Raw genomic sequence first — 27311 nt, forward strand, 5'->3', positions numbered from 1 at the left:
TCCCTGACCACGTGGAGCTTAAATTCTAGCGATGGGAAAAGAAACCATAATGTAAACAAGCCCATTGATAAGTGAAGGCGATATTTCCAGGTTCTCCTAGGTTGGGATATCGCGACCCCTTTGGCGGTCGAACGACCCTTTCACAGGGGTCGCCTAAGGCCATCCTGCATATCAGATATTTACATTACGATTCATAACAGTAGCAACATTACAGTTATGAAGTAGCAACGAAAATAATTTTATGGTTGGGGGGTCACCACAACATGAGGAACTGTATTTAAAGGGCCAGAAGGTTGAGAACCACATACTTACTAGGAAGCAGGCTCTCCGGAGACTTGAGGGCAGGACGTTTCTTAGGAAGGGCTTTTGGATCACTAGGAAGAAAGCGAGCAGGATGGGGTGGATGGGAAAGGTGAGCTGCAGTGCAGTCCCGAGGAAGGCCTGTCTCAGGAGCACTGGTGCTGGGTTGGGCCTTCAAAGTTGTCCCAGGTTGGAGGGAAGGGCTAAGGCAGTGGTTCTCAACCTTTGTAATGCCGCGACCCTTTAATACAGTTCCTCATGTTGTGGTGACCCCCAATTTCATTGTTACAAATTGAACGTAATTAAAGCATAGTGATTAATCACAAAAACAATATGTAATTATATATGTGTTTTCCAATGGTCTTAGGCAACCCCTGTGAAAGGGTCGTTCGACCCCCAGGTTGAGAACCGCTGGGCCAAGGCTTTCTACCCCTGCGTTGATTGGATAGCCATTGCCCTGGGAAGGGGGCATAGCTTCAGGTCTCTTTAGCCTAGTCAGTCCTGGAGGAGGACTGACCACTGAGCACTCCAAGGAGCTGGGGAAGTGTCTCTTTCCTAAGGGCGATCAGGGTGGCACATCACAGCATTCACCACAAGGGCAGAGCTTTGAAGGTAACAATGGGATGTGCTTGAGAGTGTTGGGGTTGGGGGAGAGTATTCGGGGTGGGGCCCAGAGAAAGATTCTCTGAATAGGTTACATCTGGGATCTCTCTTTTTTTTTTTAAATCCTCACCCAAGCATATTTTTTTCATTGATTTCTATAGAGAGTGGAAGGGAGGGAGGAGGAGGGGGAGAGAGAGAGAGAGAGAGACATAGATTGATTGCCTCCCACACATGTTCCTACCAGGGTTGGGGTACATGCCCTTGACCAGGAATTGAACCTGTGACCCTTTGGTCTGTGAGCCAGTGCTTATTTTTTAAATATGTTTTTATTGATTTCAGAGAGGAAGGGAGAGGGGGAGAGAGGAACATCAATGAGAGAGAGAATCACTGATCGGCTGCCTCCCACATAACCTCCACTGGGACCAAGACCTCAACCTGGGCATGTGCCCTTGACTGGTATTGAACCCGGACCCTTCAGTCCTCAGGCCGACACTCTGTCCACTGAGCCAAACCAGCCTGGGCAGGACAATGCATTCTTAATAAAATGTTTGGTTGTGCCTTACCTTCTGATGCTGGTATGCAGGAACTAGATCCTGATGGGTGTTTTATGCTGTACTAAGAAATTTAGAATACACTTTCTAGTCAGAAATGTCACTGAGGACCTTTAAGCAAAGCAGAAACACAATCACATTTGTTTGGGGTTTTTTTTTTGTTTGTTTTTTTTTTGCAAGATAGCCATGTTAATAGTGTGGAGAGTGGATTAGTGGGGAGTAGACTAAAGCAATGGTTCTCAAACTTCAGCTATAGAATTACCTAGAGAATTGGTTAAAACACAGATTACTGGACCCCACCCTAGAGTTTCTGATTCAGAAGGTCAGGAGCAGCCCAAGAATTTGTATTTCTAATTAAGTTACTGCTGATGCTACTGCTACTGGTGAGGGGACCACATTTTGAGAACCACGGGACTGAGCTAATGAGGACTGTGGCTGTGGGGAGAAATTACATAAAAGAAATGCCCTGTCAAGTGACAGGACTGTGTGACCGACTGGATGAGCAGTATAAGGAAAAGGGTAGAATTCACTTTATCCAGATTTCTGAACTGAATGGCCTGGTAGGTAATGCCTTAAAACACACACACACACACACACACACACACACACACACACACGCAAAAGCAGAAAATGCAGATTAAACAGCAGTTTGGAAAGAAAAGAGATTCATTTTTTTTAAATATATTCTATTGGTTTTTCATAGAGAGGAAGGGAAAGGGATAGAGAGCTAGAAATATCGATGAGAGAGAAACATCGACCAGCTGCCTCCTGCCTCCACTGGGGACGCGCCCGCATCCAAGGCACATGCCCCTGACCAGGATCAAACCCAGGACCCTTCAGTCCACAGGCCGACGCTCTATCCACTGAGCCAAACCAGTCAGGGCAAGAGATTCATTTTTACATAAGATGAGTTTAGACTGTTGGCACAGTTAGGTAAAGGTGAACAGTAGCAGTTAGAGATGAGAATCTATAAGCTGGAGCTGAAGATGCAGGAGTCATTAGTGGATGTGTTATAGTGGAAGCTTTGGGTGTGAATGAGACTACCCAGGAAACCAGAACACAGGGACAAGACTACCAAGGACGGATCTTTAATAAGGGTGAATAAGTAGATGGAAACCAAGGGGCCATTAAAGGAGACTGAAACAGAATAGACTAGACTCTCAAGTACTTAAAGGGTTTCGAGAATACATCAAAATGCTTAGATCAAATAAGGCGAGAGATTGGTGATCTTTACAGTCAGTAATTTCCATGGAGAATGAAATGAAAGCAGATAACTTGGGTTTGAAGATAGAAGTAGGAAGTGACTCTGGGAAAAGATGCATTATTTGAAAGGAATCAGAGTCTGTAATAGCTGGAAGGGAGACTGATAAAAGGCAGCTGCTTTAGGGAATTTGTGCTTGGTTCTTTTCAGTGGAGAAAAATGGTCAGGTTTTGCAGAGGAGGAAGGTCCATTACCAGTGGGAGGTAAGGGCAACAAGAGAGGATGGAAGAGTTAAAATCTGTAGACAGAGTAGAAAGTGGCACCGATTGGAGCATAGGTAGAGTAACAGGTTCTTCCTCTGACACAGCAAGGAAGGAAGTTAAGATGAGAGCGGAGATGGATAGGTTTTTACATATGGGGACATGAAGTTGAGGGTGCTGATACCTAGTAGCCACAATCTCCTCTGGCGGCTGATAGGTTGGTTATCTGCAGAAACAAAGGTGGAGAGTACAATAGAAATCTCAAAAATGATGAATATAGAAATCAGCCCATTAGAGAGTCAGAGCTGACCAGGGGTACATAGAGTCCCTGCTGTAGCATTATGGGCCCAGTCAACTGCATATTTTATCTGGAACAGTCTGGAATCTGCACGATACCCACTCTCCTTTCCCCCACCAACCCCAGCATCCAATAGCAACTACGTATAAAAACAGTGAAGGGATATAAAGATTCTCACGTGACTCTATAAACTTCATAAACTCTAAAAACTCTATAAAGCACACTTCAACCTTTTTGATAAGCCACGGGCTGCCAGTAAACTTTTTTCTTCCTCATTAGTTGCTAATCATTTGCTCTTTGTTCACATTTTGGATTGCCAACTATTAGTAAAGCTCCATATAAAATTCATGATGCTATCAGTATATTGTTTTAAATACATTGATTACACGGTAATGGAGGAGGGGGGTAGCAGAGACCGTAAAATACTTATGCATAACTGTTTTGACCTATACTGTACTCTGTGACTACTCCTGACCCACTTCTGACTAGGCTGTGCTGTCAACAGCCCACCTACTGAGTGTAGGTCAAGTTGACCATGAATGGTGGGGTGGGGACGGTGGTTGGATTTTACTGAATGTAAACTTTAGAACTCAGGTATGATCCATTTAGTTCATCAGGAGTTGACAGTAATGTTTTTGGTGTGTGTTGTTTGTAGAAGACCAGAAAAGTTCAGCAAAACTGTTATTTTTGGTGATGTGTAGTTAGCGGGGGGAAGGAAACTTGTTTTCTAGCATGTCAGTTGAATAAACATGAGACAATATGCAGTCCTTTCTAATGTGTACACACATACACACAAAAAAAATTGAAGATAAAGAGAACTATTTTTAGCATCATCGATTGAAATTCAGGAATGAAGAATTCACAAATACCTAAAATGTTTACACATTGTCGTTGTAAAAGAAAGACATACAATTTCAATAAACCTCATCAGATATCACAATCACAGGAGCTGGGTTAATTAATTAACAGTCTGTCTGGTGTTTTCTACATGATTAAAGTACATTGGGTGGAAGTTTTTAAAAGTAATTATTTTTTCAAGTACTTGAAGCAGAGCAGCAATGGAGACATAAAAAAGGAATCTGACAATGTGTCCAAAAGACCAGCAGATGGCACCCTGCAAACCCTTTTACAGGCAAACGGACCCTTTTACAGTGTATTTCCTGCATCCAGGTTGTTGTAAACGTAATTTAGTAATGCTAATAGCAGCACATGGTGGTTTTACTTGACGTAATGCTACATAGAAAGAGTAATCTGATAGTTAAGGTCAGGCTGTTCAGGAATTTCTAGGAAGCTTAATTGCCTTTTTCCTTTCACCTTACTGTGCAGTGCTATCACCAAAAAACAAACACCAACAATAAAAAACAACCTTTATTTAGCTTGGAATGTAACAAGTTGAAGAAAGCCTGTCAGAGGCCTTAGGGGTAGAAATTGAGGAGACAATAATCTGAGATACAAATTAGGGGGCGGGAAGGTTGCCATTGTAGACACAGTAATGCCTTTAGAGAGTATTCGTGGTCAGAAGCATATGTCTCAGTGTTTTCCTTTCTTGGCCTTTATATGTTCATATCGCAGTATTTTTAATGAGGAGATATAACAAGCTTCTCCCCATTCTGTTCATTAATCTGGTGCTATTCAGAACTAAGAATTAAGCTAAAGAAAACTGAACTGAATTAGTCCAGCCAATCGCAACTGTTAGTAAGTCCCAGGCGTATGTTTGGGGGATAATAGACTCTTGCCCTCTCATTTTGGACCAAGTGGCACGAGATTGCCGCTAACCTCTCACATACCAGACATAAGCATCAGAAGAACAAGCCAGGCTCAATGCACTGGAGAGTAGACCTCAGTGACACAAGTTAGCACCATGCACTTAGAATTTTCTTCTCCTCCATCATCAGGCACTGGAAATTCTAATTGACTCTTATTGCCAAAGCTGAGACACTGATTCTTAACTTTTGAAAGTTGCCTAATAGAATATCAGCTAAAACCTTTAGGACCGAGAAATCTGAGTTCCACAATTAACTGACATTAATCTTGCAATCAATCATTTAGTATTTCCTCATTTCTAAAGTAGTCTCATATAATTGCTAGGAAAACAAAATAAAAAATGTTGAAAACTTTTTAATGCAAGGTATATTTTTTTTAAAGAAGAGTATAAGCATAATCTGTGTTAAGATTGCCTCTTAACATTTTCTAAACTTAACAAAGGGCATTTCAATGTATAAAACCATTAATATTTTTCTATTTTACTTATCTAAAATTCCCTAATTTCATTTGTTTTGGTGCTCTCCATCTTCCTTAAAGAGTCCCATACTGTCTGTTTTTATTTGTTTGTTTAGGAGTGTGTTGAAAGAAGATTCAGGGAAGATAAGGAAAGGGGAGTGGCAGATACACTACAGGAGGGTAAGAAGGAAAAATTATCTTCCTGCTGCCAATTCTGTTGCTGCTTTACTCCAAGAAAAGCTCAATGAATGAACAACAAGCAATAACTTACATTAGGGACCAACCCGTCATTGCTCATCAAATCTGATCATATTGAGCACATTCTTGAGAAATGTTTGTTTCAGACTCAGGAATCTCTGGTGCCCATAAAATAGTTCCATATCACTTGGAATGACTTGCTAAGTGTTTTGAGGGAAAGACAATCTCAAGATAAATTTTATAGGGTGTCCCCCAAAAATGTATACACACACTTTGTGTAATTATTAAGGCAGTGTTAATTAAAATACATTTTATTTTCAAAATTGAACTACCAGCTACCAAAGTATATATACATTTTTTTTTTGGCGGGGTTGGGGGGCGGGGGGAACACCCTACCTTAATTTTCCATTCCCACATTGGATTTTCCAGTTTCTTTGATGCTCTGCACCATAAAACTTTGCAAAAGTCAGAGTTTTAAAAATAAATTGTAAGTTAATTTGAAAAATGAGTCGTTAAAAAATCTAGTTGGTTCTTATATTATCCTGAGAAGCAACTTATAGAGTCTGTGACCCTGGGCTCCAGAGTATTTACAAGAATAATTACTGCCATAACATATTTAGCAATAAAACATTGAAAAAAAATCTCAAATGTCTATCAATCAGTGACCTGTCAAATTAGGATATCTCCATACAATCAAAAGCTTACAGCTGTTAAAAATCATAATGAAGATTTATGTTCTTGGGGGTAGAAAATATTACAAAACAGCGTGTATAATATATTTTTGTTAAAACCAAAAAGATTATAGATGTGTTTAGCTTTCTTTTCCTATTCCTATATTTTCTAACTTTAAAAAGTAAGTCTGTATTATATTCATTAGAAAGGGGCAGTGATGCTAATGTTCATTTTGAAAAATCTCACAGAAGAATTGAAAAGTAAAAAGGAGTTAAATCAAAATTGTATCCCCAAAATGTACTTAAAAGCTCCATAAGAGGATATGACTAAAACAAGAACATATTATCTTACTGACTACATTAAATGTCAGATTTCAAACCTTTATTGTCTTTTTCTTAAAGCTAATAGTGCCTTAGTCAAGTCTATTGTGTCCAGCCCTGGGAAGTTGGTTATTTAAGCAATAGAATACATGTAATGTACTGGAAAGCTATTAAGTGAAGAAAACAAAATAAATTAAGGCTACTGTCTTATTTAAGAGTGCTAGTTCTATCTTGCTTGGTGGAGATGGGCTGCTTTGTATGAAGACCGTAAAAGTACTTTGTAAAGTAAACTTTATCATCCTGATCCTAATCATTTTCCAAGACTCTCAAAGATCAACAGAATAATTGTCAGAAAATAATTACCAGCTCTCTCATCCCCATTAGCCAAATCAATATGTGAGATATGGAGAGTTTGAGGAAATAGTGGCATGTAGGTGTTGTGTATGCATTTAAGTAATTAATCATTAAATCAGTCCATCATTTATTAACCAGAAAGTGCTGTTACTGGGCCTTAGTGATATTTGGCAAATAATGAGTTTTCAACAAAAATAGGTACTGATGCCCAGGCTTTACTAAATTAAATCCTAAAAAAGAGGTATAGGTCATTAAGTTATTCTAATGAATAAGAAGAATAAACTCTTAAACACAATATAAATAAAATGGAATGCCTCCTTTGTCCTTAACCCATGGATGACCCAAAGATTCATTGAGCACAGGAAAATAATTTGAGACTCTTCTCCAGGAAGGTTCAGAGTACATCACGTTACTGGGATTTAATGGAGAGAATAGTACTTTCCCAGACATTGCTGTTTAATTTGTTCTGGATTTTAGTTATTGAGTTATTCCAACTTTATTATTAAAGCCTTTTAACCAACTCACTCTTTTCTATAAGCTATTTCCTGAAAGTTTATAATTCCGGATAAAGCTGACTAATAGTATGTTAGTGATCAAGGAGAAGTAAATGGTGAATAGCAGAAACTATCTATTACAAGTACTGTGACTCAATAGTCTCATGTTGAGAGTGACATGTTAAAGTCACCTTAGATATTGAGGAGACTGGATATGAATGACAATCTCTTCTAAATCTTTAGTTCAAGGTATTTTGTGGACAAAAATGCCACATGTCATTCTACACAAGCCAGGTGACTTTGGTGCAGCACCTGTCTGTCCTTCCTTTCCTCTAGGAAGTAACCCTTAGAATACTTCTCCCCTCATTATTTCAAATCACCCAGTACCTCCCCCAATTGTATTATTTATCCTCAAACATCCAATGCCTCCCCCAATTGTATTATTTATCCTCAAACAGCTCCAAAGGCCTTTACATGGTGGGCTTCAATGAAATGTAATCATGATATAGTTATCTGTGATTGACTTTCTCCAAAAATAGGACATAAGCATGTTAATAAAAGGTATGGTCTCTAAATGTTGCACAAAGTGTGGAGGATACCAAAGTAGTTTAGAAAAGAAAAAGGATAACCCAGCCAGCATGGTTCAGTGGTTGAGTGTCAACCTATGAACCAAGAGGTCACAGTTCAATTCCTGGTCCCCAGGCATGATCCCCAGTGTGGAGCATGAAGGAGGCAGCTGATCAATAATTTTCTCTCATCAATGACGTTTCTCTCTCTCTCTCTCTCTCTCTCTCTCTCTCTCTCTGAAATAAAAATATATTTTTTTTAAAAGAAAAGGAAAAGGCCATACAATACTTTCAGTTACAAAGTAGGCCATGTTTTCTCCATCTAATAGTTTAAGTTTAGCAACAATGTCCTTATAAAATGTGAATTTGGACCTTGGGGATAAATGGTTTCTAATGGTGGAAATAATATATGTGCATAGACATTAACTCCTAAGTTTTCTGTTTATTTTTAATATATGTGCACAGAACACAAAGATAGTTCAGATATTTAGCTCATTGGTGTTATATTTTATAATCTGGACTAAAGGGAATAAGTAAAATTGTGTTCAGACATTTTTCTAATGGCATTCAAACAAAAGTACTATAAGAGATTTCATGATACTGAAATTTATATACATGCAATTGAACCTAATTCTTGATGTATCCCATAGATGATGAAGCAATCCTTATTGTTCTGTGCTCAGAAAAGAACTAGAAAGTGGGTCCCTTCACATCATCACAAGTTTCTAAGCTAATCGCTAAAACCTAATGAGTGTCTCTGAAACAGAGTGGTATAAGGAGTCTTTCGAGGTTGTCTAGACTCAAGTTCCCAAACCCAACAGATTATCAGAAACAGACTACTGGGCCTCACGCCACGCTCCAAATCAAAGGCAGGCAGGAAAAAATCTGTTTTAAATACTAACAGGCTTTGTAACTCTAAGCAATTTACTAACCCCAGTTTCTTCCTGTAAACTAAGTTAATAGTAACCCCTGTAGGGTAGAGTTATTAGTAATAAAGGTAAACAATCTAAAATGCAGTGGTTCTGCATGTAAATGTGGAAATGGTAATAATTCATCCTAATTCATAGAGTGCAAGCCATAATTTTTTGGCTACAGTTGGAATCCACGAATGACTATCCCAGTCTCAGTTGAAACACCATCACTTACATCCTGTAAGAATGCAGAATCTAAACTTTTATTGCATACGTAAGGAAATTATATAAAGAAAATTAATCCATGCATGAATGACTCAAAAGATTCATATAACTTTTCCAACAGGTAATGATGCTCCTTTACAATTGTTGACTAAAAGTTTAGTAATGCTTTTTAGGCTTCCCACACCTAATTTCCTGCTATCTTAGGTTTATAACATAATCTCAAAAGTTAATTAACATTGCAGTATATTGTAACAAAAAATGTTTAATAGTCAGCTTTTATTAGAATGCAATATTCTGCTTGTGGTGGTTTATAGATGTCATTTGAAGGATTGTTTTTATTTGTTCCGCTTTTAACTGTTAACCTTTCCTTAGGTTCACTGATGCTGAAGTACTATGAACGTTCAGAGCTTCTGGAGAGACTACAAAGTTCTGATTGTTATGGTACCTTTAGTTGGGCTCATACATTTGGGGTGGCACAAAATCAAAAGCAGCCCTATATTCCAGGTACCTAACAAGGACAACGTTCCTGTGCCAGATAGTCTGTTCGCTTTTAACTGTTAACCTTTCCTTAGGTTCACTGATGCTGAAGTACTATGAACGTTCAGAGCTTCTGGAGAGACTACAAAGTTCTGATTGTTATGGTACCTTTAGTTGGGCTCATACATTTGGGGTGGCACAAAATCAAAAGCAGCCCTATATTCCAGGTACCTAACAAGGACAACGTTCCTGTGCCAGATAGTCTGGCACTTGCAAGTCCTCCGAAGGACCACGTCCAAAAGAAATAACGGGGTTGCATTCTTCAGGTAAGTCGATTTAATCTGTAACTGAATATTATGTTCCAACCAATGGTGTGTTCCAACAATGGGCAACATTATCTTTTAAAAACTCTAGAGTTCTCTCAAAAAGAGCCTAAGTTGGTAAGTTACCTGTTGATTTTATTATCCACGGGCAAAATATTATTTTACAGTTGCTTCTAGAAAAGTTTCTCCCACAGAGACTTTTGACACTTACCTGGCAGATTCATTTAGATGAAAAGAGAGAGGAGACCAAGATGGCGGCATAGGTAAACACCGCAGACTGCTGCCGCAAACAACCACTTCAAAAATACAACTAAAAGACGGAACGGACATCACCCAGAACCGCAGGAAGGCTGGCTGAGGAGAGACTCTTCAACTAGAAGGAAAAATAACAGCACACCGAGGCTCAGAGGAGGCGCAGTGTGGAAAATACTCAGGTGCGGAGGTGCGCGCGCAAAGCGGGCTGGTGGCTGAGAGCGCGGTTGTCGTTTTCGGTCAGGGGGGAGATGATTGACAAAAAAAAAAAAAAAATAGATGAAAAGAGAAAGAGCAGCCAGTCCATTACTTGTCCTGACCTTTTCCCTAGTAGCAGTGTCAACAGGATCATGAATATATTCAAAAGAGCAGTTGTCTTCTTGCCATAAATCCATCCAGAACATACAAATCTGTAACTTGTAAAAGGTTCTTTTCTTTATTATTATTATTTTGTTTTTTCCCAAGACAAAACTAATTGTATTCATTCCTTAGTATCTAATGTTTTTGCTTCAAAATAACTTGTTCTTTTGAGAGTCAACAACACTTTCAATGATTTCTTTCCATTTTATAAAGATATTAACAGCCAAAAGCTGTGGTTACTGGTCTCACTACCACAAGACTGTAGATGTAGCTGCTAACTTCATTCCACTGAAATTCTATAGTACATAACCATTATGTACTGAAAATATTTTTACTGGAGAAATCATTTTATTGATCAAAATTTCTGTTGTGATTTGTGCTGTGTGTGTGTTGTAACATGCAAATTAATGTATGGAAGTCACTTCACTAAGGTTTCATTTAAATTTATTTCACAGATAGTGCAGACTCTAAACCAGGGGTCCTCAAACTTTTTAAACAGGGGGCCAGTTCACTGTCCCTCAGACCTTTGGAGGGCCGGACTATAGTTTAAAAAAAAACTATGAACAAATTCCTATGCACACAGCGGCGGCAAAAACACCCGGCGGGCCGGATAAATGTTTTCAGCGGGCCGCATGTGGCCCGCGGGCCGTAGTTTGAGGACCCCTGCTCTAAACTAACCATTGAAATATTTAAGTACCTTAGCTGCTCCTGGCTTAAGATGAACATTGATATTTTTTTTTCCTCTCCTCATGCAGTAATAAAAAAAAAGATGACTATAACTTTATCACAGGGAGAAAGCTGGCCATCATTGTCTTTACTTTATTTGGGCCTAGTTGCCATGGTTACAGCCTTTAAATTGGGAGGCGTGGTAAACAAATTAACACTCCACATTAATATTCTTTCATTCTCTTCACCTCTTCTTAGCACATCTTCACATTACCTTTTTGGTCTGTGCTTAGAACTTCAATGAGTTTTATTTATGCTAAATACTGTCCAAGTTGTTAGCATCGTTAGCATATTCCTGAGAATAGCTAATAATTGGCTGAACCTTCCTTCAAAGCACTAAACCTCAACAGATAAGGTCCCATGGCCTAAGATTTTTATTTAAAGTGTCCAGATTTTATGCCTCACAGCACACTACTTACAGTCTTGTTAAGGAAACTGGTGCACTTGGAATATAAAAACATTTTACAGCATTTAGAGCCTTTGAGATTGAATTGCAAATCAGAGCCTATTTTTCTCTATGATCTAGCACATTTTCTGGCTTTTGTACTTATTGTAATTAACCAAAGTTTTGAGGAGGATTAGTTGTAGGACATTAAAACTGAAAATCACTGATTGATAGGGTAAAACTACAGAAAATTATCTCTCTGACTATAGTCATATTTAAAACATGGTTTGTTCTTTGATGATTCAATATGTTGTGCAGACTTAATACAGCTAAACATAGACTGTACACTGGAGTCTCTGCAGTAGGAATACTAACAGTTACCTTGTCTTCATAATTATATACAAGCAAGGTTTGATATAAATAAATGTACTTCTATTGAGACCTAAGGTTTGCAAGCAAACCAAAGTTACAGAAAAAAAACATACCACATAAGATCTTGATATAACAGAATAAGTACATTTGGGGCTTTTTTAAGACTCAGAGATCAAGTTCTATGAGTTTTATAATGTAGCTTTTCTCTTTTAGAAGCACTTCATATTCAAATTACTGTAAGCTTTCTAGGTGTGTTGTTGTGCCTTCCAAAATCATTGAAATGTCAGCACTTTTTTTCTCAGAGGGTTTCATTGAAGAATAAAGGAGTGGATGTTTAGTCTAAGTTGATTTATATCTCTCATGTTCTAGAGCAGTGGTTCTCAACCTTCTTGCCCTTTAAATATAGTTCCTCATGTTGTGACCCAACCATAAAATTACTTTCGTTGCTACTTCATAACTGTAATGTTGCTACTGTTATGAATCTTAATGTAAATATCTGATATGCAGGATGGTCTTAGGCGACCCCTGTGAAAGGGTCATTCGACCACCAAAGGGTCGCAACCCACAGGTTGAGAACCACTGTTCTAGAGGCTTGTGCCAGTTGGTAGTTTCTTTCTTTAAAGAAGGAACAGAGTTTAAAATAAATGATTAAACTATAGTCTATAAAGTGTTTTGGAATCATTTCTTTAAAATGCTTTACTTTTATTTCCTATAGAAAGAAGCAGCTTTGAATCTGAGCTTGATATTGAAAGAAGAAATGAAAACTACCAGTTGGATTAGGAAGAACTGGCTTCTTGTAGCTGGCGTTTCTTTCATAGGTGTCCATCTTGGGACATATGTTATACAGTGGGCTGCAAAACAATCTGTAAAATCTCAGTCCGGAGACAAACAAAAGAGTATCAAAGAATGAAGTAAAATAAAATTTGAAATTACTATGTCATTAAATCATTTCATGCTGATTAGCTTCATAAACATGAAGCTATTTAATTCTATAACCACAATGCATATCATTCTTGAAGAATACTTTTCTAAAATGTTAAAATAAATAGAAAGCTATGGTTAACAAAATAAAAGCTGTCTTCACAAATTACCGCCTGAAGTGAGATGTCTCGTTTAGAAGCTAAAAAGCCATCACTGTGTAAAAGTGAACCACTGACAAGTGAGAGAGTCAGGGCCACGCTTTCGGTCTTGAAAGGAATCGTAGCATCGTGCTATGGCCCTTCAGGTAGGCTGAAGCAGCTGCACAACGGCCTTGGAGGCTCTGTGTGCACCACCTCACAGTCGTCAGCCCTGCTCGCTAACCTTTCCGTCACCCACCCCATTTTAAAGATCCTGACAACTTCCGTCCAGAACCATGTGTCATGCTTCAGTGATTGTGGCCTATTCACAGCCATTCTTTGCTGCAACCTGATTGAAAATGTTCAGAGACTAGACTTGACACCCACCACTCTCATTAAATTAAATAAGCATCTTTTGAGCCTCTGCACCAGTTACCTCAAGTCTGAGGTCTGTGGTTGTCGAATCCCAGTCGACTTTAGTAGTACTCAGATCCTCCTCTGTTTGGTACGCAGTGTATTAACAAGTAAACCTGCCTGTATGCTCACCAGAAAGGAAGTAGACCACATCAGTACTCTGATTCTGAGAGCCTTTTTGCTTACAATTCCAGAAAACGCCGGAGACCACATCAGTTTAGGAAATAGTATAATTGTACCTTTAAAAGGTCAAAGAGTTGTAGACTCTACTGTGTTACCTGGAATACTTATTGAACTGTCAGAAATTCGATTGATGAAGATACTGCCTATCAAAAAGTCAGATTCCCTCAAGGTGGCACTCTTTCGTGTGTCTTTATCTGGAGACCTTTCCGATACTGGAGAAGGAAGTGTGGTGGTCAGTTACGGGGTTTCTCTTGAAAATGCAGTTCTGGACCAGTTACTTAACCTAGGAAGGCAGCTAGTTAGTGATCACGTAGATCTTGTCTTGTGCCAAAAAGTTATACACCCATCTCTGAAACAGTTTCTCGGTGTGCATCGTGTTCTTGCCATAGACAGAGTTGGAGCGGCTCTGATGGAACCCCTGAGTAAAGTGACAGGTAAAAACACTCAGCTTTTGTCCCTTACAGTAAATAAATTACACTTTTGGGGGGCAGAGATATTTCTGATGTGTGTCACTGTTAACATCTTGAAAAACTGTAGAAGCTGCCAACCTCACAGCATATATTAGTATCATTTCTGGCAGCAAACATTTCTGAAAAAGCCCTGTATTTTTCACTTATTAAAGATTGAGTGATTATGGTTATTTTCTATGTATTGCCCAGCTCTAAAATGTACTGCAGAGTCTGTTATAGTCTAAAACTTCACTGTCAAATATTTTACAGCTTATTGGGAAGACTAACATCCTCATAATCATAAGGTCTTTTGATTCACAGTTTACACAAAATTCTTCTGTTTGAGTTTTACAATGCTCTTAAGTCACGTTATAATTCAGAAGGTAATTTTGCAGCTAAAATATTCCTTTTTCTTCACTCTTATGTAACTCAAGCAAACAACTATACCGCCCAAAGAGTGGTTCCTAATTAAGTGTGTATGTGTCACAGTGTATATGTCAGTGTGTGTGTGTGTGTGTGTGTGTGTTCTAGCTTTAAATATTTCCAGCTGAGCTCCTTGAAAGCCAGGATCATCATTTGCTTTTAGAGCTTACAGCAGGTCTGGTACACAGTAGGTGTTCTAAAATGTTTGTTGAATTGACTATAATATAGTAACTTGCAGAATTATAATGGAAAAATTCCCTGTATTTCACAAACAATAAATTCAAAGCAGATGTAAGGTTGACATTTACTTACTAGAGCCAAAGAAAAATGACAAGCTGGAAGTTCCTGATTTGAGCCACTTTTTAATATTTCTTCAACTGCATTAGCAATCTGTCAGAGAGATGGTCATTTTATTCTGATGGATTGTATTTTTTAAGTTATTAAATAAACCATTGTTAAAGTTCACTGGTTTTTCTCTTAAAGTCATCAAAAAGGAGAACTATGTATTTCAAGTATTGAATACATAACATCTCTGGGTTACTGCCCTACCTTTGTAAGACTGTCAAATGATTGTCAAAGAGGAAATTTTTAAATAATGGAAATAGTTCTCTGGAACTCATTGTTGATATGAGTCAAACTCATGTACTTAAATATTTGCTGGATTTTCATGAATGGGTAATTTCCAGTTATGAATGTTAGGTATTACAGATTATTTAGTCAGTATGAAGCATTTTCCCACAAAAACAATATCATAAGTAGGCAATGAGTTTCCACATCAGCCCACAATTGTTATTTATTCCATATGCAATTAGAACATAGTATTAATAGCCAGAGTTTTAGTGTTAGATCTTGGGATAAGAGACCTTTTGAGACAGGTGAAATATATTTTGGGCCTAATTCATCTTCCAGGATATATCTAGGTTAACATTACCTCCTTTCTCCCCCTACATAGAAGGGATTTTATGTAGCTATTTACATAAAATCCTTATTTATTGATGATCTGGGTTAGATAGTGGAGATATTACGCATGAGCAGATAGTGGAGTTACTGTGCATGGGTGATGTGTGTGTGAAGCTTGTTATGGATTACAGAGCATTTTTTAACATTGGGTTTATTTGTAAGTAGATACTCCCATTTTTACTCATATGGGCAAGCCCACCTTGAAAAGTTAAGTGGCATGAGTGACTTACTCCACCTCCAGTGGCTGGTAAGCAATAAAGTCAAATCCTTTCACTATAGATTCTCTGTTGTGTCCACCATGAGAAATTATACAAGATGAAGGGTTTTTATTTTTCCCTTAAGTTTTTTTTAGATCATTCAAATATCCCTATTCTTTGAGGCTTCAGAAGTGATGAAGAAAGGACACTCAAGAAGTGAAATTACTCAGTTTTTTTTTCTGGGTTCTTATAAATTTTTTGAGCTGGAAGTGTTATAGACATTATTGTTTTAACCCTGTTGGTTTGAAAGAGGAAACTGACCCAAAGGAGTACACTGCTCAATTTTAGTAATGTTAAGATTTTAAACTTAAATTGTTATTTTATATAGAAGTTTGATGTCATTTCTTTTCTTACATAACTTCCAATACATTTTAGAGATTTTGGAAACTTTCAGTCATCCTAACTTCTCATTCTATTTTTATTAATTTTTGCTTTGTAAAATTTTACTTGTGCAGACAAAATAATATATCCAAGAATAACAAAATGAAATTAGAATGTTACATATTTTATTTTGGCATCATTTAGGTAGCTATAATAATAAAAGGGTAATATGCTAATTAGACTGGACATCTTCCGGACGTCATTCCGGACATCCTTCCTGATGAAGTTGGGGCCGGAGGGAAGCCAGCCCGGGTCCCGGGTGCCGGAGGGAAGCTGGTGCCGGCAGCCAAGGGAAGGAAGGCCTACTCTTGCACAAATTTTTGTGCATCGGGCCTCTAGTTTACATATAAAGAGTTGAAAAAAAAAATCCTGTATGTTTACTAAATAGAGCCCCGAACAGCTATTTGGATGGGTTATTTTATGTGATTGAAGGTGAAAATAATTATGTCTTTTAAAAATAATAGCCTATCCATTCACTTCACCCTATTCCAGAGTAGTGGGGTTCTTAATTTTGAATCTCTAATTCGTGAATGGACTTTCAGAGATTCTGGATTCCCAGAAAATGTACGGAACATTTCACGTCCCTTTTTCTAGAGAGTACAACAAAGCTTCTAAAATATGTTCAAAGAAGTCAGTGAACTAAAAGAACCTCTGCTTTGCTACATTTGTATATCATTTTAATAACCAAATGTTGCTTATTTCATGAGTTTAAGAAGATGTATCTTGTTCTTTATTCTTTATGTCATATTTTAAATGACATGCTTTATGGGGCTTACATTGGCTAGGAAAAAAACGTTATAATTTTAAATGATTGTACTAGTATACTCCCATTTTCACTCATATATTTTGTGTTTTCCATAGGAACACAGCCTATTGGTTCCCTCGGCTCAATCTCTCCTAGTAGTTATGGAAGTGTGAAAGATTTGTGCACTGCAAAATTTGGCTTCAAATGGTTTTTTCATCTTATTCCTAATGAAGCAACTGTCTGCAGCTTGCTTCTCTGCAACAGAAATGGCACTGCCTGGGATGAGTTAAAGGTAGGTAATGAACTTTGACTTCCATATCTAGGGGCTGAGGCAGGAATTAAATAGTTATTCAGAAAGGTATAATTTCACATTGGTGAGCAACGTTCCCCCCCCCCCCCTCCCGTCCCCATAACTTCCCTTGGTGGTATAGAAAGCAAAAACAACAAAAAATGAGAGTATTAAAGTCACAAGTAGACACTACAGTCAACCTGGCATATGTTACCATTTATTATTTCTAGTATTTGCAAATAATCTAAAGGTCCTTAACATATGAACTTTTCATAAGAAATTAACTTGAGTTATGTACTCTTCAATGCTAAATGTGTATGAATAATTCACTTAGATACTGAGTTCTCCAGTAATACCCATCATCCACCTTTTAATAGAGTTTGTTCTCTACCAGCAATAACACATGCAACTTTTTTTTAAACTATAGTTTTATTGATTTGAGAGAGGAAGAGAGAGGGAGAGAGAGGAACATCAATGATGAGATAGAATTATTGATTGGCTTCCTCCTGCATGCCCCACACTAGGGATAGAGCCCACAACTCAGGCATGTGCACCTGACCGGAATTGAACCTGAGACCCTTCAGTCCACAGGCCAACACTCTATCCACTGAGCCAAATCAGCTAGGGCCACATGCAACTTTTATATAAGGAAAGTGATAACCTATGGTATTGGTCACAAGCTTGAAGATGTATGCTCAAGGTTATATACCCTTGATAAATATTAAAGGTCTCTGTGTTTTTCTTTTTATTACTGCTGGGTTGCAGCTATATTATCATTTCCATAGCAACTTGAAATAAGTTTTACTAATATATCAGCTATTTATTTAGACCAGTGATGGCGAACCTTTTGAGCTTGGCGTGTCAGCATTTTGAAAAACCCTAACTTAACTCTGGTGCCGTGTCACATATAGAAATTTTTTGATATTTGCAACCATAGTAAAACAAAGACTTATATTTTTGATATTTATTTTATATATTTAGATGCCATTTAACAAAGAAAAATCAACCCAAAAAATGAGTTCGCGTGTCACCTCTGACACGCAAGTCATAGGTTCGCCATCACTGATTTAGACTAAAATATTTTTTTTAGTAAAAGTACTAATAAATCTTGCTGACCCAGTTACTTCGTGGCCATTCATTTGTGAATCTCAATTTGCAGAGCTAAGTATATATGAAAGATGATATTAATCTGGCCATGAAAACAAACATTTGGCTAAGGTATTTTTCTTTAGTCTCTAATCTTTATTAAACCTAAAATGTATTCATCACATTATAACCTTGGAAGCACAGGTTTTATTCTTTTGCAATTAAAATCAGGCTCTTGAGAGCATGGTTGTATTTCTTTGTGTATCTGATGTCACTGTCTGATTCTGGTTATTTCTTTGTCTTGTAGCTCACATGTCAAACAGCACTGCATGTTTTGCAGTTAACAATCAAGGAACCGTGTGTCTTGTTGGGAGGTGGCTGTACCGAAACTCACTTGGCAGCCTATATCAGACACAAGGTAGGTTCAATAGTCCTTCTCAGATTATCTGTTCTCAGCAGTTTTCATTTTATGAGACGATAAGCCAAATCAGAATACCCTGGAGCCTTTACTGCTTAATTTCTCTGCAACCCAAATCAGATATTGTATTGGAAAACACTTGAGGAAAATAACACTTACAAATGTAAGAAAATATCTTTATCATAATGATTATTATTAATATAACCCATTACCAAATGATCACATTCTTTGAGTATTGTCTAAACATTGCATGTTGAAATAAGCGTTCTGTTAATGGGAGTTATCATATCAGGGATCTCAGTACTGTGGTACAATAGTAATTGATATTCACAAGGAAAGTGTTAAGATTCTACAAAATACTTTAATACTTTCTGGATCATCAATAAAAGAATTAATTTTATTTTTTAAAGCATTCCAAATATTAAATTCTATTATATTTTTAAAATTGGTATCTATTTATGATATGTATTACTTCTATCAAGAAGAATTTTTTTATTAATCTAGGAAACCATTTCCTAACAATAGATAAACTTAGTGCATAATAGTTCTAATTATTTCATAAATACTGACCTTTATTTGAAAGTGGATACAAACAGATACGTGTCTCTCTCATATCAATGTTTCTCTCCCTCTCTCTTCCTCCCTCTCTAAAATTAATAAAGAACATATTTTTTAAGGTTTTGAAAAAAGACAAAATGGGAATATAATATTCTTAGAGATGATCTCATCTGGTTCAAACCTGCTGGATAAAAAAAAAATGTCGTCTCTGATTTTAAGTAGTTAAGATATAAATTTTTAATAATCATTCAGTTATTAGTTTGCTAGTATATTACTTTTTGTTTTATCATGGAATTTCTAGGATAAACTATATAGGATGGTGGAATCAAAAAACAATTTAAAGTCATTAATTTTAATTAATTTAAAGAGAAAGAATATTTTTAAACATTGATGTAAAAATTGCATACATTCCTAAATGATCTTTGTCTTAGTAATATGTGTGTTCTCATTTGAAACAAATTTCAAACATTTTTCCAAATATAAATAAGTACTTTATTTAGACATAGTCTTCAGCAACTTCTTCCTGTGAATAAAGACCTATAATGCAAGCGTTATGCCTTGTTTTTCATATATTAAGTAGGCACTACTGGGCAGCCATTCAGAATACATTGATTGTGGGGTTTATTCTGATTCATTCATTCTGATAACATGACTGGTAGCATACATTTTTATTATAACCAATCAAGTAAAGGCATTATTGCTTGGTCAGCAGACTCATATATGCCCATTAGCATTGTGCCAAACCCCTAAGTAAATTGAAAGTAAGTAGTAACTTTATGAATAAGGGTTTAAGCAAGCATTCTGTTTTTCAGAAACATTTTTATAGCATTAATTACTTTGTATGTGTTTTTAATTGTTTAATTACTCTTTAGACTTTCAATGACCCAGAAAGCATTCTCAAAGATAGTGGATGTACTTCAACAGAACTTCAACTAATTACTGAAGCATTTTGCACTGCGCTAGAATCTCTCACTGGCTCTTTAGAACATGATGGAGGTGAAATTCTCACTGACATGAAGTATGGACACTTTTGGTCAGTTCAGGCAGATTCTCCCTCTGTTGTTAACTGGCCAGATTTGCTTACAAGATGTGGCTGCGGACTACACAATAGCCGGGAAGAACTCAACTGGTCTTTCTTAAGGACTTCTCGGCATCCTTTTGCACCACTACTGTGCCTTCCACATGAAGCTGTGGGCTCAGCCAACAACCTGACCTTGGACTGTTTCACTGCTAAGCTCAGTGGCCTACAAGTGGCTGTGGAGACAGCCAATTTGATTTTGGATCTTTCATATGTCATTGAAGATAAAAACTGATATAAGGGAATAGCATGTTTATATCACACACAAAAAAAACTAGTCAGTTGTTAATTAAGAAGTACTGATTATATTTGTTCTCTCTGCATTTTTGGATAGATGATCCACAAAATTATAGATTTCTTTATATAAGGAAAAAGGGTATGATTCTTAAATAGAAATACCATAAAATAATAAAAATGTGAAGCATTATTAAAGATATTGCAGTTATCTTAAGGATTCCACAGATACCACTGTATGTTGCTCTAAATTTTTACTCTTGTTATTTTGACATCATCCTAAGAATATACAGAAATTAAAAAATTCCTAATCTATCCTAATCTATGCCTTAGTTTGTATATACTTATAGGTATTTTCAGTTATTAAAATTAGATTCCAAAATATCACAAAGCATCCAGTACATATTGCTCAATCAGAAGTACTCAAACTGTACATTTAGCAAAATTTCAGTGTTCTTTATCTGAGACTATATTTATTCAGTGTTTAGGTAATTGATGTAGAACCTAGTCTACCAGCAACTGCTCATTTTTATCACACTTCTTCATTTTTGTTATTTTGAGAAAATGTGTGATTAGGAAAAAATAGATTTATATAGTAACTAAGCAGCATAGTGGAAAAGTTATTTCTCTAGTTCAGTCAGTAATGTAAAAAAGAAACTAGAACAGCTTTTGTACTCAATTTAGAGACACTGATGTTTCACCAAGGAATGTAATTTGATTTTTACGCAAATGCAAGGTGTATTGCTAAATTGAAGAAAAAATACAGAATCCAACTAGAGGAATAAGTGTGGAGCTGTAAGAGATGCTAAATTAACCTTTTGGAAAACATTTAGAAAATGTTTGGAAAATTGAACAACCTGAAAATTAATGATCAGGTCTATAGTCATGACAAAGGAAGATATAATTTTTAAGCAATTTCCTCCAATAATCTTGCAATCCAAAAGAATTTTTACCCTGAGCCAAAGAAAAAAATTTCAGTACAAACTCACAGCAATGCAGTATATATTTAAAAATCAGCTATACCTCAAGCTTCATAAAATATTTATCTAAAATTTTACTTCTTTTATTATTAGAGTCAAATAGAAGGGCAGTGTGGTAAGCAGCCTCTAAGATGGCCCCCAGTGATCCCACCTTCTGGTTTTCGAGCCCTGGCATAATCCCCTACCCTTGGGTATGGGCTGGATGTAGTGACTCCTTTGAATCTCCATTCCCCCCTTTGTAGACAGGAATGTCTTATTGTGGTTATTCATGCCTGATCGTCATTATTTGTTAGGAGTGTTAGACAGCTTGCTTGTCTCATTACCGTCATGGGTCTTCAGATGGAGAGGAACTGTGCTCCAGGAGCTGTACGTGGAATTACACTGAGGAGCTTCACCCTGATCTGATTTCAGTGATGAGATTTTAGATTTCCAGCTGATATTGCAGTGCAGTGAGACTTTTGGAACTCTGGGAGGGTGTGAATGTATTTTGCATGTAATTTTGCATGTTGTCTCTAAGATGGCTGCCAACGAACTCATCTCCTGGTAGTCCATCCTTTGGGTGTGGAAGGGACTAGTTTTTAATGAGTAGAATACAGCAGATGTGATGGGATGTTACTTCTGATGTTAGATTGCAAAAGATGGGCTTCTCTCACTTGCTCACTCTGATGGAGGCCAGCTACCAGGTTGGGAGCTGCCCTATGAAGAGGTCCACATAAGGCAAGGGACTGAGGGAGGCTTCCAGCCAACAGTCCACAAGGAACTGAATCCTGCCAACCACCGCAGAGTGAATTTGGAAGTAGATGCTCCCTAGTGGAACCTCAAGATGAGTGTAGCCCTGCCATTGCAGCCACATGAGAGGCCCTGAAGCAGAGGATCTAGATGAGCCATAAAATAATTAACAACATTATGTTAAAATAGAACATTTGAAAAATATGAATCAGACACATACACACAAACACACAAGAGAAAAATAAAGTCAAATGCAGTCTTACTACTCAGAGATAGTCACTGTTTACATTCAAAATGCATCTTTTTAGCCCAGCCGGCATGGCTTAGTGGTTGAGCATTGACCTATGAACCAGGAGGTCACAATTCAATTCCAGGTCAGGGCACATGCCCAGGTTGCAGGCTCGATCCCCAGTAGGGGGCGTGCAGGAGGCAGCTGATCAATGATTCTCTCTCACATTGATGTTTCTATCCCTCCACCTCTCCCTTCCTCTCTGAAATCAATAAAAAAATATTTAAAAAAATTTTTAAAATGCATCTTTTCTGTCTGTTTTCTGAATGAAAAGGAAAGTAATACTAAAAATATCTGTCCCACTGGCTAGATGATCAGTTCCTTGACGTCAGGACTGTGGGCACATCTTTTTTTTTTTTTTTAACCTGTAATATCATTGAGGATTGTCTGGCAAATAAGAAGAGGTCAACTGGACAGTATATCAAGGCAGCAATGGCAGCAGCTGCTCTTCCAAGTTTCACTATGCCACCCAAGGATGACAAAAAGAAGAAAAATGCAGAGGTTAATGGCGGGGTGGGGAGTAAAGAGAACCTATGTAACACTTTCAACAATAAAGATTTTTAAAAAGAAGAAGAAAAATGCTGGACAGCCAAGAAAGACAAAGACCCAGTGAACAAATCTGGGGGCAAAGCCAAAAAGAAGACATGGTCCAAAGTCAAAGCTCAGGACAAGCTCAATAAACTAGTTTTGTTTGACAAAGCAACATATGACAAACTCTCTAGGGAAGATCCCAGATATAAGCTTATAACCCCAGCTATTGTCTCTGAGAAACTAAAGATTCCAGGCCAACCCTTCATGAGCTCCTTAATAAAGGACTTTTAAAACTAGTTTCAAATCACAGAGTTCAAGCAATTTACACCAGAAACACCAAAGGTGGGGATGCCCCAGCTGCTGGTGAAGATGCACGAACAACAGGTCCCACCAGCTGCACATTTTGAAAAATAAAACTTTATTAAATCAATTTAAAGAAAGAGATCAACTAATACTCTTCAAAATTAAATGACAGCACTTGAAACAAAAACTGCAGGGCTAAAATAGGATGTTTATAAGTATTTCCTCAATGTGAATTTTTATTTTTTTCATATGTCATACATAAGATTATAGGAAAAAAATAAAATGACTATAAGCAGATGTAACTCCTCCATTTCCATGATCAGCATACTGCATTGCAGTAACCAAGTTTATATTCCACTATCAAGTGTGGTTCTCCCATTAGTTCGCTTTGTGAATTCCTTCAAATCCAATAGTCTCATCATTACCCCTCAAAATACCCCATGAAAGGTTTGAACTTGGAAGAAATGGAAGACTCAGAACCTGTTGTATTGCCTTGAATTCCATTTGTAATTTTAGTGGAGCAAACAGAACCTAGATGCTTTTCAGTGTGGAAAAAGTTGTTTTGTCTTGGTCGAGCTGGAAATTTTTTTTTTGATAATTCAAGAGGCTGACTGGGCAAAAGTTCATTTTTCACACAAGGAAAATCTTTTCGAAGAAGATTATGACTTTCAAAAGGTATATTTGTTGAAAGTTCAGTAACTGCAACACTGTCCTTTAGCTGAGATTCTTTGATATTTGTCTTCAGCTCACTCTGCAAACAGCCTCTCAACTCCCTTACCGTCAGCGAGCCCTGCAGCTCACTTGCATTTTCCCTCAATGTGAATTTTTAATAGGAAATTGTCAAGTTACTTTATATCTCTCTTAAGCCATGATTTATTAAGATCCTGGCATTCCGCTGCTTTTAGTCTACCTAGTCTACTAAATTATCTCTCCAACAAAAGGCTTGATCCGCAGATAGGAATTGTTTTCACGGATTGCATTCTGTTGTATGAGTATTATTATGTTCTCAGTAAAGAAGCAAATAGATCTACTTATAATCCAAAGATACAGGCTAACACTGGATTAGATACTTCTAAACTCAAATTTTGTAGATGAGTGGTAAAAATTTCCAAGGATTATGGGATACCAAAGTTACTAAGTGGAAACACTTAACTACATGAAAAATTATAAAGATATCAGATTTTCAAACTCGCCTTTTCCTTCAGATTAAGAGATAGATTTATTTAGACAGCTGAAAAGGGCTTTGTAAGAGAGGTTTAGTCTCCTTGGCTATTTCCCAAAGATTATCAGAAAGGAATAACCTAACTAATTTGATGTTTTGACAGGGTCTGCACTGATTATGGGAGAGATTTTTGTACTTGATACGCTTAAATAATAACCTGCATGATTAATATGACTGCAAAAAATATTGACTTATTTTAAGTTATACAAAGAGCAGTTCAACAATGTAAGAATACAGAATATGATGGGTTTTATAGAGGTACCTACAATTTCTCTTATATCATGTGAATGCCTAACTAGGTTTGATTATATAAACTGAATGAGTTCAAGGATACCTATAATAATAAAAGATACTAACAATATTTAATTTTTAAAATCCCATGGAAAATACTTCACTAATGGTTGATTTAAAATGTCTAACATATGAAGATCCTCTAATGTAGTGCAAATGGAAGAATTAAGGAATTGGGGGTATTTATAAGACCAAATAAGTATTTTGGTTTAAAAGGCTATTTCAACTTGTATTAGTTGTCCAATTTTTTCCATGCTGTTAAAATCCTAACCTCCTTTGATTAATAAGATGCTAATCTTGTTGGACTCCTATGGTTCAATAAACTTTAATGTTACATGTCCTGTGAGTCCCACAAAAGTATTGAGCAGCTGTCACTGATTTCATTCTCTTCTGCATTCTTTTCCTTTTCCTTTTTTGAAGCTATCAGGGTTCCTATTCTGTCTCCCGAGGAACCTCATAATATAATTCAGACCTCAATCTTACTTTAAGTCACAAAACAGTGCCTGAGGCTTAACTTAGTTGCTGTTTTTTCTTGTAATTTATTTCTGTCAAAATGAGTTCCTCTGAAATTATTTTCAAGATCTTTCATCTCATATTTTACTACCTGAGTTTGAATAATGACTTTCTTGAACTGTTAAGGAAGTGGTTTTAAAAATTACTTATAACTACAGCATAAGGAATATAATCAATAATATTGTAATAATTATATATAGTGTCACATGGGTACTGGAAATATCAGGAGGAACACTTAGTAAAGTATGTAATTGTATACCCACCATGCTGTACATCTGAAACTAATACAAAATAATATTGAATGTAAACTAGCTTAAAAGCTGTTTTAAAAACTACAAAAGCAGCCCTAGCTGGTTTGGCTCAGTGGCTAGAGTGTCAGCCTGTGCACTGAAGGGTCCTAAGTTCAATTCCAGTCAAGGGCGCATGCCTGGGTTGCTGGCTTGATCCCAAACTTACAGAGTAGGGGCTGTGCAGGAGGTAGCCGACCAATGGTTCTTTCTCATCATTGATGTTTCAATCTCTCTCCCTTTCTCTCTGAAATCAATAAAAATATATGTTTGAAATATAAATAAAAACTACAAAAACAATGTCTGTTTAAAAAAAATTATGTACATTATTTTCTAGTAAGGATTTTACACAACTTCAGAAAACACAAATTTATTTTAAAATTTCAACATGATAGAGGTGAAATTCTCACCGACATGAAGTATGGACACTTTTGGTCAGTTCAGGCAGATTCTCCCTCTGTTGTTAACTGGCCAGGTTTGCTTTCTTTTTTTTATCATTATTATTAATCTTTATTGTTCAGATTATTCCAGTTGTTCCTCTTTTTTTCCCCCCATAGCTCCCCTTCACCCGGTTCCCACCCCACCCTCTGCCCTTCCCCCGCCACAGTCCTAATCCATAGGTGTACGATTTTTGTCCATTATCTTCCCACACCCCCCGCACCCCTTTCCCCCGAGAATTGTCAGTCCACTCCCTTTCTATGCCCCTGATTCTATTATATTCACCAGTTTACTCTGTTCATTGGATTTTTTATTCACTTGATTTTTAGATTCACTTGTTGATAGATATGTATTTGCTGTTCATAATTTTTATCTTTACCTTTTTCTTCTTCCTCTTCTTAAAGAATACCTTTCAGCATTTCATATAATGCTGGTTTGGTGGTGATGAACTCCTTTAGCTTTTTCTTATCTGTGAAGCTCTTTATCTGACCTTCAATTCTGAATGATAGCTTTGCTGGATAAAGTAATCTTGGTTGTAGGTTCTTGCTATTCATCACTTTGAATATTTCTTGCCACTCCCTTCTGGCCTGCAAAGTTTCTGTTGAGAAATCAGCTGACAGTCGTATGGGTACTCCCTTATAGGTAACTGACTTTTTTTCTCTTGCTGCTTTTAAGATTCTCTCTTTGTCTTTTGCTCTTGGCATTTTAATTATGATGTGTCTTGGTGTGGTCCTCTTTGGATTCCTTTTGTTTGGGGTTCTCTGCACTTCCTGGACTTGGAAGTCTATTTCTTTCACCAGGTAGGGGAAGTTTTCTGTCATTATTTCTTCAAATAGGTTTTCAATATCTTGCCCTCTCTCTTCTTCTGGTACCCCTATAATTCTGATGTTGGTACGCTTGAAGTTGTCCCAGAGGCTCCTTACACTATCTTCGTATTTTTGGATTCTTTTTTCATTTTGCTTTTCCGGTTGGGTGTTTTTTGCTTCTTCGTATTTCAAATCTTTGACTTGATTCTTGCGATCCTCTGGTCTGCTGTTGGGAGTCTGTATAATATTCTTTATTTCAGTCAGTGTATGCTTAATTTCTAGTTGGTCCTTTATCACAACATCGAGGGTCTCACTAGATTT

At 37.0% G+C, this 27311-nt stretch overlaps 1 protein-coding gene and 1 pseudogene across 1 annotated transcript; one reads left to right on the forward strand and one right to left on the reverse strand.

Annotated features, from left to right (window-relative positions):
* The first annotated feature begins 9720 nt into the window (after positions 1-9720).
* MKKS (McKusick-Kaufman syndrome) lies at positions 9721-20922 on the forward strand. The gene is made up of 5 exons (XM_014546467.1): positions 9721-9976; positions 12784-14157; positions 17055-17230; positions 18621-18731; positions 20162-20922. Exons 2-5 carry the CDS (start codon positions 13173-13175, stop codon positions 20600-20602), a joined length of 1713 nt encoding a protein of 570 aa, XP_014401953.1. The 5' UTR covers positions 9721-9976; positions 12784-13172; the 3' UTR covers positions 20603-20922.
* A 1893-nt stretch (positions 20923-22815) lies between these two features.
* Positions 22816-24253, reverse strand: LOC102239733 (annotated as a pseudogene).
* Positions 24254-27311: the final 3058 nt, after the last annotated feature.

The sequence above is a fragment of the Myotis brandtii genome, unplaced genomic scaffold (genome assembly GCF_000412655.1).
Source record: "Myotis brandtii unplaced genomic scaffold, ASM41265v1 scaffold45, whole genome shotgun sequence".
In the NCBI taxonomy this organism is placed as follows: domain Eukaryota; kingdom Metazoa; phylum Chordata; class Mammalia; order Chiroptera; family Vespertilionidae; genus Myotis; species Myotis brandtii.

Excerpts from the sequence above, each read along its gene's own strand:
- MKKS (XM_014546467.1), top strand. The coding sequence starts at position 13,173 with ATGTCTCGTTTAGAAGCTAAAAAGCCATCACTGTGTAAAAGTGAACCA. Across the intron at positions 14,158-17,054 it reads ACCCCTGAGTAAAGTGACAG|GAACACAGCCTATTGGTTCC; the intron begins GTAAAAACACTC and ends TGTTTTCCATAG. Across the intron at positions 18,732-20,161 it reads CAGCCTATATCAGACACAAG|ACTTTCAATGACCCAGAAAG; the intron begins GTAGGTTCAATA and ends ATTACTCTTTAG.